Source organism: Mesoplodon mirus, assembly GCF_964341445.2.
Source record: "Mesoplodon mirus genome assembly, chromosome: 1".
NCBI lineage: Eukaryota > Metazoa > Chordata > Mammalia > Artiodactyla > Ziphiidae > Mesoplodon > Mesoplodon mirus.
Window position 1 is genome coordinate 27806630 of NC_138976.1, and position 13125 is coordinate 27819754.

Consider the following 13125-nt stretch of genomic DNA (forward strand, 5'->3'; position numbering starts at 1 on the left):
GAACATGCTCAGCAGCAGACAGCCTGAACCATGCCCCAGGTCTTTCCATGGTCCCTACCCACTGGCTCACAAGTCACTATGCAACGACATTCTAAGGGGGAAGGCCTGCCATCCACAGAGATGGCCAGGCATTGACGGCTGCAGTCTGACCCCAATCTTTTTTCCCCTCATCCTGCAGGGAATGTGTGTGGTCCATAACTTTAAAGGAACACAAGGATCTCCTTCCAAACCCAAACCCGAGGACCCCCGTGGAGTACCCCTAATGGCTTTCCCAAGGATAGAAAGCCCTCTGGAAACCTTAAGTGCACAGGTACAGTAAAGTGGTTTTAGCAAACCAAACCTGGAGGCTCCAGGCCTGTTATCTTGGAGGTCAACTAATCCATTCCTCTACTGAAAACAGGACATAACTGAATCCACCCAGCAACAATAATAATCTGACATAAAGGCCCTCAAGAACTTCACAGCTTCCCTCAATTCCTTCCAGGGCTTGGCCCTTCCTCAGGAAGTTCTTAGTCATGTCTAACTTAAACCCCAACTGCTTCAGGATACCTTGACCTCCAATGTAATAACACAGTTGTGAAATTTACACCAACTCTTGGGGGAGGCCCATTTGATTTAGTAACTAGGACAACATTTGGAAAGACATGCTTTGTACATCCAGTGATAGATGTAAATTGGCAGCACATTAAAAAAGGTAACTAAGCGTCCTTTTGGATCTGTTTTGATGACCCTCAAAAATTCAGTGCAACAGTACTAACTGATCACTTATTTACACCAGAACCTTGCTTCATGCCAGAGATGAATAACTAGCCACATAGTCCTGTGCTCAAGGAACTCACAGATGATCAGGAAAGGTATATATAAATCAGTAACCATAATATGGCATGCTGAATCAGATACACGAAGCGCTTTGTGAACACAGATGAAGAAGAAATTTATTCTAAGGCAGGGAAAGCCACGGAGAAGACTTGCCACCTGAAATGAGCCCTGAAACATGGTATAAAGCACTGACTTTTGCCTGAGACAGTTGCTAGGTGCTTTACAAATATATTTTTATTTGAACAAAAACTTACTGAATCAGTAGTATAATTCCCATTTCACAGATCGAGAGGAATATGAAAATAGCAACAGTAAATTACTTCCCCAAGCCACATAGCCAGCAAGTGGGAAAACTGGGGTGAGCGGCTCTTTAAGCAGACAGAATGGGGATAACTAATAATAAAACAGGTTTTTTATATCATGACACATTTTTCATGTAGCTGAATCCTGCTAAAATGTTTATTTTCTGTAATAGTCTATCTTGAAATCTTGTTGTATTTGGCATTTCCTTACTAAATCATTTTTACACAGTGCAAGAGAAGCAAATCTCCTCCCACTGGAATTATCATGTACTTCCTATCAATATAGTATAAAATATTTCACTATTTAAAGAGTAACTATCAGACATCTGAGAAACTATCCTACTTCTTTTCACATTTAATGAAGTCTAATTTTATTAATGAACCAGAAAAAAAAAAAAAGCTATTTCCACCTTGGGAAAAATATTTAGGGCTCTCCATTAAACCCAGTGCCAAGTATTTTGTTCGTTTTCCCTTCACCTGTATTAAGGTGAAAATTTTGACTTGGTCCGATTAGAAATAACATAGTGAAATTTTTACTACTGGTTTGTTTATATATAGCCAGTTAATGCAGGTTGAATGACGAATTAGCTAAATAATAAAACCTTGTAATGAAATGGTGAAATAGACTCTCCCCAGTTTTTCTTCCCTAATTATGTTCTTGTACCTGGTGAGGTCAGAGTGGTTCCCTCTATTTTTTGAGATGAAGCAACTAATGACAAAGGTGAATTTAAAAAGCAAGCTGAGATGTTTGCCAAGTTCCACAAACATATCAGTCTGTCCTCGTAAATGCTGTCGACTTTGCCCTGAATGTCCTGGTCAAAGAGCACCCTGTTTCTGCCCCATCCTTTCACCCAGCACTGCTCAAGCATCACCTTCTGTCTGAAGCCTTCTCCAGACTTCTCTCTTCTCCCTCAGGACCAGTAGTAGTTGACCAGGCCAAGAGACATCCAGGCCATGTTTTGGGGGATTCTACTTACATTGAAAAATGGAGTGCCAACCTGATTTCAAAACCTGCTATTCGCAATATAGATTTTTAAAATTCTTTAAAAATATGTTTTAGTTTATTATTCACTACAGGCAGTAGTTGAACTTTTCAAATCTGTCCATGTATCTTTATTTCCATGTATATCCTCTCATCTGGGCACAATTTGAGGCCTTTCGTGAACACCAGGCTTGGGTCAAAGGGACCCCAGGGCCCCAGGTGTGATTGACCCTCACAATTAATGTCAGTAATCCCCTCATATCTGCCTCCCACAAGGACTGAGAGATTAAGTGTATGAACCATGTCTTTCTTACTCTCTATATTTCCTGGCATTCACTAGGGGTGAAATAAATATGTGATAGATGGACAGATGCAAGCCAGAACCAAAACCTGAACTAGACCCTCTAGTCAAAACTGAGAACCTACAATTGGGCTCTAGTCAATATGTGAAACTCCATGGTAAGTAGAAGTTTATGAGTAATGATGAACAGGACTTCTGCAGGCTAGTCGAAATAAAGCTACAGGAAGCCGGATGGAAAGTATTGCCTCTTAAGTGATGCCTTCCATACTGGTTGTGCAATATCCAAGTAACCAAGCATCTGCTTTCCACATGGGTAGTTAGGAGGACATACCCTTTATTTGTGGGCCAAGAAGAGAAAATGAGCAATTATTGCAAGCCCTCACATTCAGTCCTTACAATAATCCTGCAATTTGCATTATTATTCGACTTTATAGATGAAGTAAGGCACAAAGAGTTTAAGTAACATGCCGAAGGTCACCCAGTCAAGATTAAGACCCCAGCCCATCTAATTCTAAAGGCCCTGCTTGCTCTTGTACACCACACGGCCTGACGTTTGAGGAAAATTCCATTTTGAAATCCACAACTCTCAGCATTGAATATGGAAACATGCTCTAGGGAACAGTGTGTGTGAGCCGAGCTGCACAGGGCTGGCAGAGTTTACACTGAGCTACAGCTCTTCCAAAATAAATATGCCCTGTGTTTTCCCCTGTGGGCGAGAGCTTCCTGTGCAACAGCAGCAGCCATGGCTTCTACTAGAAGCTGCTCCTTTGTAATTTCTGGGATAGAACCATCTTCCCGGGAGGAGGACTTGTGGGATCTGAGACAAGATATGAACCTGCCTTTAAAGCACACATTCTCACACGTGAAATCCATCCAGCTGTTCAGAGTGCCTCAAGGAGAAGACTGTCTAGCTGGGGAGGGAATGCCCTCACCCTCCCTTGCCTTCTTCCAGAGACATCCTTTCCCCTTTGCCACAGGGAGCCCCAGAGCTTCAGTGTTCTTTCCTCCTCTCCAAAAGATCAACTAAAATTTGAGTATTTGCCTTCTGTGGTTGAGACGGTACATTTTCTAACATCTTTCCCCAATACTAAAGAGAAACCAGAAAGTAAAAAATTACAGAATCCAAATGAAATAAAAATGGTCAAGTTTCCAAAGCTCCGAGCTATCCTCGTCCTGTGGCCTCACACCAACTTTCACCTGCGTAATCAAGGTTAGCATTGAGCAACTGTGTCTTTGCTGAACACAGTTTATATTAACAGAGAAATGAGAGATGAGCCAGTGTGTTAACTCACTGTGTGTGGTATAAAGTCTCCTGATGGGGGTGGGGCAATATAGGGGGGAGATGATGTTTTTTTCTTTAACAAAAAAGAAGGATCCAATCTATCTCAAGACTCAGATACTATGACCTTATTCCAGAATATTCTGATTCAGCCATTCTGGGGTGCAAAGCCATATAAGAAAGTAGTCCCAGAGGAATTCTAATGGTCACCACCCCTTGATTTAGAACTAGTGATATTATAGACTTCAAATTATAAATAGAAAAAAGAAAAGACTCAGAGAGTTAAAGAAATCTGCCCAAAGTCACCCAGTTAGTTATCTTAGGCTGTTAAACTACTTTATCTTTACCACCCACTTTTAAATGGACTCTTATAAACATATAAATGACCAAATTATTGACCAAAAATTTTAAAAAGAAAGCATATTATAAAAGTAAAAACATAAATTTTTCACATTATGGCAAGAAATATAAAAACCTCAATTTTCACAAATATAGGAGATAAAAATACCTTGAAAAATATGGAATATTCAGTTTCTAAAATTCATAGTTGAACTCTCAAGAATATACATCTCTAGTGTCCTAAAAACAAACAGGAATCTGGAAACCCATAATAAATTAGATCTAAAGCCACCATTTCTTAAGGTATTTACCAATCCCATGGACTGGAAGTTTTAAGTTCAAACAAAAGAGAAAGACTTGGGCCTGAAAAAAGGTGGGATTATATATAAGTTATATAAAACAAAAGAGATAAGGGTTATTATGAACCATATAAACAAAAATTAATGGAACTACAAGGAAAAGTGGACAAAGCTGCAATAATAGATTTTAACACTTCTCTCAGTAATAAGCAAATGAAATATAGTAAAAGACAGATGATTAATAAAGTTGATCTAAGGCACATATATAATCCTTCTCAAAACACACAAAACATTGAAAACAGACCACATGCAAGACTATAAAGCAAATCAAGAAACTTCAAAAGCATCTAGATCACATTCTCTAGAAATTCAAAGATACTTTAAACCAAAAACCCTTGTGCATCCGAAAATATTAAACTCATTGCTCTGGAACTCATGACTCGGAATATATCATATGGAAATTTTTCAAAGATTAGAACTGTTCAAAATTAAAGCCACGATGTTAAAAAAAGATATAGGATGAAGCTAAAGTTACTTTTAGATCTTCAAATGTTTCATAGAATATAGTTAAGCATGATATAAGACATGGTCTTATTTGGGTTGAAAATCTATTTCATAGAATATAGTTAAGCATGATTAAGACATGGTCTTATTTGGGTTGAAAATCAGGGAAGTTTTAATAGAAGAGGTAACAATTTGAGGGTCCTTGGAAGACCATGTCAGGGAGTAGGAACAGAATGAACTTGAGACAGGAAAGCAAGAGGATATTCTGGGGAGAGTGTGTGCATGAGTCAACTAAGGTTTTATCTGCTTGTGTTTGCAGAATCACTCTGCCTCTATGACCGAAGTTACCTGAAACGGCTGACGTGTCACAAGCTGTTTTTTTTTTTAAATCACCCTCCAATTCGATACTTCAAGGCACACAGTTACTTGATGTCAAACTGTGAAGACACGTATTATGTTTATCTAGTTAGAGGCTAATGTTTTGTACATTTTTTGTATGAGGAAGTGATGTAGCTTGCCCTGATTTTCTTTTCTTTTTAGTCAGCTTTAATATATTTATGCCAGAATTTTAAACAAAATTTTCTTCTTCTTCAGGTGTGCATTGAAGAATCACATTTATTCAATGGTTGATGTTGTTTTGTGATATTTGTACACAAACCTTCTTTTCTCAGTTTTATAGACACTGAAATGAAATAATTCAGTTTAATCTTTTATTATAACAGTTGCTGCCTCCTCCAGAATTTTTGAATTTAAAAATAAAAAAACTTCTGAGTTGCAGGGAAGACAATGTTGGTTTATGGTAAATCGCAAAATCAATTGTGTAGAAAGAAGTATTACTTTGAAAAAGAACTTTTTCTGATTTCTTAACATGTGATTACATTCTAAGTTAAAGTAACATATTAATAAAATCACCTAAGTTACATAAACAATGGCAGGAAATTCTGAATTTGAGGAATGTTGGGTATGATTCTTAGGTAATGGCCTCTCCTGGTTAAGAAATTCAAGGTCTTTCTGCAATTATGTCTTTGGGCTGGCAGGTGACACTGCAGCCTTCTTTCCAAAAAACTGCCAGTACCAGCGTCCCCTGTCAACTCAGTTTTGTAGATCATATTGTATGGACTTTATATGAAAATGAATATTTTACAGTTTGCACAGTATTATTTTGCAGAAAGGGTATCAGAGCATCTACAATCTAGAGCCCCAGAGCAACAGCTTGACTTTGTGGCTTTTAATTGTTCTAGAATTTTAACTGCATCACATTTTTCTAGCATGGTAATAACTAATGTGTAACTTCCTTGAGAGCAGGAGCTCCCTTGTCTGTATCTATCAGAACGTTTTCTCGACACTTCCATGTTGGTTCTTCTTAGCTTTTTTTGTACATATTTTTTTTCTAAAGAAAAAAGTTATCACAAAATGTATCTTGGCTCGTGTCCTTTGTTTGAAGCTTCATCCACTGGGCAAAGGTATTTGAAGAGTCACAATGACGTGACCTCAGTAAGTGTTCATCCTCCTCAGTTCCATGCCTATGGGATCAATCCTAACAGAGGCATGACTGATATGTTCTTTCATGAAGGAGTGTGTGTTTAGACAAAATAATTCTGGAAATTAAGACACTCAGAGGCACATTCTGGATGCCTAGCAAGCTACCTTTGTCTTCAGCTTGCCCATAGATACTTCTAAGGTGTCAGTAAAAAGTCAGAATCATTTTTAGGAAAAGTTACCTCTGCTAAAACTCATCCCCCATCTCATTCTGGCCTAAACTTATTTGCACTTACATGTATATACACTCACACACATTTTTTGAGTGAAGTCTGACTAAAAGTTGGGGAAGTGGGCAAGAAAGGAAAGTGTTGAAAGCCCTACTCATCCCTGATGCTACGTCACAACCATAATCTGGTTGTTCAAAACAAGGAACCCAGAGAAGCTGTGATGACCCCAAGGCAGTGCTATACATGTCAGCACTGATATTAGAATCCAGGTCTGCCCAACTCCAAATTCCATTCTTTCCACTACACCAAAATGTCTGCGAACCAAGTCCACATCTTTTCAGAGGTTTTTCAATGTCATCTACCTACTTAGGTATTAGACTATAATTAGATGTGTAGCTGACCAAAGTACATCATGAGAAAGATGCATTCTAGTTATGAGAAGGAATAATTTGCAAGTTCTGAGGCTTCCAATCTTGTATAAACTACCTAAGTATAATGTTGCCCAACTTCAGAGTGATTCATCTTCTAAATATATAATTTTTTAATAACGGCAATGAGAGCTCAATTTCATTGTTCATAAGACATTCTGAAAAATACTGGCAGACTCTATTGATTTTACATTGCCCATTTCTTATCACAATGGGAGACCATCTAAATAGGTAACTACCAGATATCGCATTTCCAAGAACATAAGTTGACCAAGTGAGGGTTACCCTTCTACTCTTTTCTCTGGTTTCGACCTGGAAGAACCAGTTAGAAGTGTTCTGAGATCTCTGGCCACAGACTCCAATTTCCTGGCCTTGATATGTTATTGATGACTTCAGTGAGTGATGCTCCACAGGACACGACACTGGGGCACTTGGAACTAAGGACCATCTCTGGGCTCACATCCCTGGGATCACAGAGCCAGTCTGATTCCTCCCATTATGACAAGGGAAACTTAGTGTTACCCCTGATTTAGCCCCAAGTCATTTCACTGGCTTCATATTGATCTTGGAAGCCTGCCATTTGAGATTCATTTCTTAAGGCTAGAGACCCCCCACATGGGCCTTCTAACCAGGACAAAGCCCTCTGTGTAAGTAGGAGGAGTGGTCACTATCACCTCAGGATGAATTCTGCAATGAGCTTTTCTTCCTCTTTTTAAAGAAAGCCCAGAGGAGCCTGAGAAGTCTGACTCACTGTGAGAGGGAAGCAGGAAGAAACAAAAGAAAGGCTGATATAGTGTGTGGACATAAGCAACCTCATGAGACTATTAGCCCCTGAGGATATTTATGACATCTTTCAGTTCTTTGATTCTGCACCCAGAATAGGATCTCTAATTAGACTATAATAGACAGAAGGACTGTATGTAGCTCCAGTGAATCAGAATGCAAGCAGGCATAATCCCATATACAGGAGGAGAAGCAGACATTATTGGTATGATTTAAAGAGCAGAAGAGACAGGAATAGCATTTTTGTTTCCAAAAAATTGCCTTGAATTCCCTATTATATGCAACTACCAGAACTTCGAGGGTGTTTAAGTGTCTTGGAGGCAGACACAAATACCAGCTTGCCCTAGTTCGTTTTAAGGAGGTTGCCTTAAGGCTGTTACACTATTTTTGCCCTGCTGAAGTCAAGATGTGTACTAGAACTTGTCTGTTATTTACTGTCATCCCTTCTACTATCATGGGAATTTTGGAATGAACATCAAATCTCTTGCTTGCATCCTAGTTCTTGGTCCAAATATCCCAGGATTGAGTGATACAATCATTCAACAGGTATTTAATGAGCATCTATTATGTGTCAAGAGTCATGCCAAGAACTGGGAATATGCAACAAAATTGACCTACTTCTCACCCTTATGGAATTTTGGGTCAAGTGGAAGAAAAGGAGGACCACAAAACATTTAGCGCTTTGAAGGGAGACCTGATTTAGATAGGGCAAGTGTTATGTCTTCTTTTAAGTGACATACACATTACAATGAGTTGGAGATGAATAGACAGAAAGTAGCCAAGAGAACAGCATGTACAAAGGTCCTGGGGCAAAAACGAGTTTTACACATGTGAAGAACTGAAAGAAAGCCAGAGTGACACCCACTATCGGGTAACCTGTTCCAGGAGAAGTTTAGGGCCTGGGGCCCCCTACCTTTTGCTGAGTTCTTTGTGAGGGTCCAGCTCGTCTCTGTGTTAAGGCAGCCGCCAGCAGAGTGGCCTGTTGTTTCATTCTCCACTGTTCCTTTTCCCTAAACATGGTCCCTGCCATTAAAAATTTTAAAGGCAATTTCAGCAAGCTAAGACATAGGCATTCCTAAAGCCCCTTCCTAAAGCCCCTTCCACCTTTTGCATTTTCCTTTGTGTATTAGAGGCCCTCTGACCAATAAGTCATATTAACCATCTTTAAATTCTCTGGGCCTCAGGGACTGTGTCTGTATATGCCCATAGGCTTTAAAGATCCTCTCTAGAAATTCTGAAGGCTCCTCATTCCGTTTCTGCATTCCCTTCTGTGCTTCATTAAGGCTGTTCGGCCCCCTCTTCACAATCCTGCAAGAATGCAGTCTCGATAATGTCCAAGTTTGGGCCTATCCCCAGCATCACATCCCAGTTAGGATGCACTGTTGGTTCGGCTGTGCTGGCAAGCAGCCTGTATCGGGCCGCCAGGGGTTTCTGAATGAAGCTCACCTGCCTCCTCCCCAGATCTATCCAGCACCATTCTACATGCTTCTGAAATGAGGAGGGTGGTTAACAAATTTTGAACACCGGCCCAGGTCAGGTTGTGGGTTGCAAGAAATCGATGAAAGAAAGTTTTCCATCCTCTTTGGGTCATCTCTATAAGTTGACACACTGTTTAATTCCAATTAAATCTGAAGTTGAAAAACGAGAATGGGCCCAGGTCAATCCCATTGGCTGCCCCATTTCAGCAATCACACCTCCAGTGGGGACTTGCCTTAAGGGATTTTTGCCCCACCTGACAAGATCAAAAAACAAAATCCAGGGCCTTTAACCCAGGTAACTCAGCGGCTGTAACCTCTTATACTGTCTGCCCACATCCCACCAGGTGGGTCTCCAACCCACGACCGGGTCAGGATCGCACAAACAACCTGGGCATAGGTGTGTTTCTTTAACGAGGTTACCCAAAAGGCATCTTCTAAACCCAAACACCCAAAACCATTTTTTCACTGCAAAACGAAACTAAGTGCTGAAGGTTGGTGGCACCTCCCCAGAGAAATCTCAAGGACGGTCCCATTACAAATGGACCAGGCAGCTGCTTGGATTCGTGCACAGGCTCTCAGCACCAGCAAGAGGCCGACAAACCAACAGGCAAAATTCCCATCTGGACTTACCTCCTAGTTGACCCACCAAATTTGTTACTGAGCCAGCTTCATTTTTCAGGAGGCACAGCAAGCCAAAACGCTGAGTCACCAAGGCTCGAAGCAGAGGTTTTACTCCCAAGGCAGCCAAGAGAAGAAACCGGAGAGCAAACCTCAAATCCACCTCCCAGAAGACAAGGGGCTGGGTTATTTATGGGATGACCAATAAAGAAGCAGGGAAGGCTGAGGCGTGGGGGGAGTGGTGAAAGGTGATTGGGAAAGGGTGCGATAATCGTGGTCCTGCACAGGTGTAGCTAAGCTACAGGCCTCTCCACGTTCAAAAGGTCACCCAGCAGACACTAGCACCTGCCCAGCTGGAGGGTCGATGGTGCTACCCTTAACTAGCTCATCTTGAACTATACACAGCTGAGACTCCAAGGTCCTGGAAAATAACTTAGGCAAACATCTTGTTTAGGCTAGGAGCTGCTTGGAGGACATGCAAGTGTTAAAACGACCTTGATTAATGAAGGCAAGTGAAATGGATTTGACTAATCATTACGCACAGTTTCAGATAGAACCAGGGGAAAAATAAAAGCAAGGAAATGCGATGAGAAAAGCCTGTAAATATATTTTCGAATATTATCTTTATCACACCTTATATCACATATAAGCTCAAAAAACATTTATTAATTGATGGTGGAATCATCACTAATTTGTGTCCAGAATTTGACATCCCCTACCCATACCCCATCTTGTAATCAGGGTGTCTAGAAAACCATTTTATTAGTTAAAATGTTGCTTGGTTAGCATGAAAAGAAAAATTTTTTAAGGTGAATAGTGTATACAGATCATTGAATAAGCCATGGGAAAAGCCTGCTGCACAGTCCTGGTCCCATGGCTAAGATAACTTTTCTATTGTTGACCCATCTATATTTCCTCTATTGGTGGATTTTCTTCTCTGACCCAGTTTTTCTCATTCAGGGCAATGATGGACATTCACTAAACCTTTCTCCCTGAGGCCAGAACACACCTCTGGTTGGTCTGAATTTTTCTTTCTGTATGTGTGGTATTATCAGTTAAAGTATTGTAAGGCTCTCTGTCTTTGAACTAGTTTGTCTTTTAATATTATGTGTTGAGCTAACAAAACTAAAAAATTATAAAGACACCACATACAACCTCAATTATAGTGGAAGCCATAATATAACAGACAAGAGAAGATTGGATTATTTCATCCCTAGCTACTGCGCCTGGGTAGATAACTGCTGTCAGGTGGGTGAAATAATAGTTACATGAGTTTTGGAGGAAGACTATAAACTCAATCCCATTGTAAAGTCATCTATACTTGTGTGGGCTTAGGTATGTTAAAACTCCTCAAGGCTTAGTTTACTCATCTGTAAAATGGAAATAATTTAGTGACTACCTATCCTGTGATGGTTAATTTTATGTATCAACTTGACTGAGCCATAGGGAGCCCAGTTATTTGGTCAAACGTTATTCTGCGTATGTCTGTGAGGGTGTTTTTGGATGAGATTAACATTAAATTCAACAGACTGAGTAAAATAGATTGCCCTCCCTAATATGGGTGGCCCTCACCCAATCAATGGAAAGCTGAATAGAACAAAAAGGCTGACCTTCCTTTAAAAAGAGGGAACTCCTGCCTAACTGTTTGAGCTAAGACGTCTGTCTTTTCCTGCCTTCAGTCTCATACTGAAACATCGGCTCTCCTTGGATCTCGAGTCTGCCCGCTTTCGGACTGTAATTTACACTACTAACTATTGTGGTTCTCAGGACTTCAGACTCAGACTACAATTACAGCATCAGCTCTCCTGGGTCTCCAGATTGCAGGTTGCAGATCTGGGGACTTAGCCTCCATAACCGCCTGAGCCAATTCCTTATAATAAATTTCTTTCTCTCTCTGTATATTTATCTTGTTGCTTCTATTTCTCCAGAGAACCCTGACTGAGATTTTGGTACTGAGAGTGTTTCTAAAGAAACAGAGTTTTAAGGATGAGTTTTCTGAATTGGTTCTGGCGTTTCTGGAACTGGCTCTTCAACCTGATTAGATTTAAAGTTGCTAATAACTCTATTTCAAGTAGTAAGGAGAATACTGATAGTCTATGGCATGACCTGGAAATGAAGATATGAAAAATATCACCACTGGACACTCCGCATCAACCTCTTAAAAGAAGCAAAGGGGGACTTCCCTGGTGGCACAGTGGTTAAAAATTCACCTGCCAATGCAGGGGACATGGGTTCAAGTCCTGGTCTGGGAAGATCCCACACGCTGCGGAGCGACTAAGCCCACGCGCCATAACTACTGATCCTGTGCTCTAGAGACCGCAAGCCACAACCACTGAGCCCGCATGCCACAACTACTGAAGCCCAGGCACCTACAGCCTGTGTTCCGCAACAAGAGAAGCCACTGCAATGAGAAGCCCGTGCACTGAAACAAAGAGTACCCCCTGCTCACCACAACCAGAGGAATCCTGCACACAGCAACGAAGACCCAATGCAGCCAAAAATAAATAAATTAAATAAAATTTTAAAAAAAACTAAAAATAGAGCTACTATATGACCCAGCAATTCCACTCCTAGGTGTATATCTGGAGAAAACCATAATTCAAAAGGATGCATGCACCCCAATGTTCATTGCAGCACTATTCACAATAGCCAGGACCTGAAAGCAACCTAAATGTCCATCAACAGAGGAATGGATAAAGAAGACGTGGTACATATATACAATGGAATATTACTCAGCCATATAAAGGAATGAAATAGTGCCATTTGCAGAGACATGGATGGACCTAGAGATTGTCATACAGAGTGAAGCAAGTCAAAGAGAAAAACAAATGTATAATATCACTTATATGTGGAATATAGAAAAATGGTACAGATGAACTTATTTGCAAAGCAGAAATAGAGTCACAGATGTAGAGAACAAACTTATGGTTACCAAGGGTGGGATGAACTGGGAGATTGGGATTGACATGTATACACTACTATGTATAAAACAGATAACTAATGAGAACCAAATATATAGCACCGGGAACTCTACTCAGTGCTCTGTGGTGACCTAAATGGGAAGGAAATCTAAAAAGGATATATGTATACGTATGACTGATTCACTTTACTGCACAGCAGAAACTAACACAACATTGTAAAGCAACTATACTCTAATAAAAATTAATTTAAAAATAATAATTATTGATTGCAAAAAAATTAATATGAAATTAATGGGGTTGTCATGGAGAAAAGATGTAATGCATGCTAAAGTTCTTGTCTGTTGGGGCAGAAAAGTAAATATA

General features: G+C 40.2%; 1 protein-coding gene across 1 annotated transcript in view; it reads left to right on the forward strand.

The window, feature by feature from the left end:
* The window catches only part of PLPPR1 (phospholipid phosphatase related 1), a 57564-nt gene extending 44571 nt beyond the window's left edge, over nucleotides 1-12993 (forward strand). Inside the window, exon 5 of the mRNA XM_082627549.1 lies at nucleotides 179-12993. Coding sequence (XP_082483675.1) covers nucleotides 179-319 — 141 coding nt within the window. The 3' untranslated portion in view covers nucleotides 320-12993. The remainder of the gene's footprint in view (nucleotides 1-178) is intronic.
* Nucleotides 12994-13125: the final 132 nt, after the last annotated feature.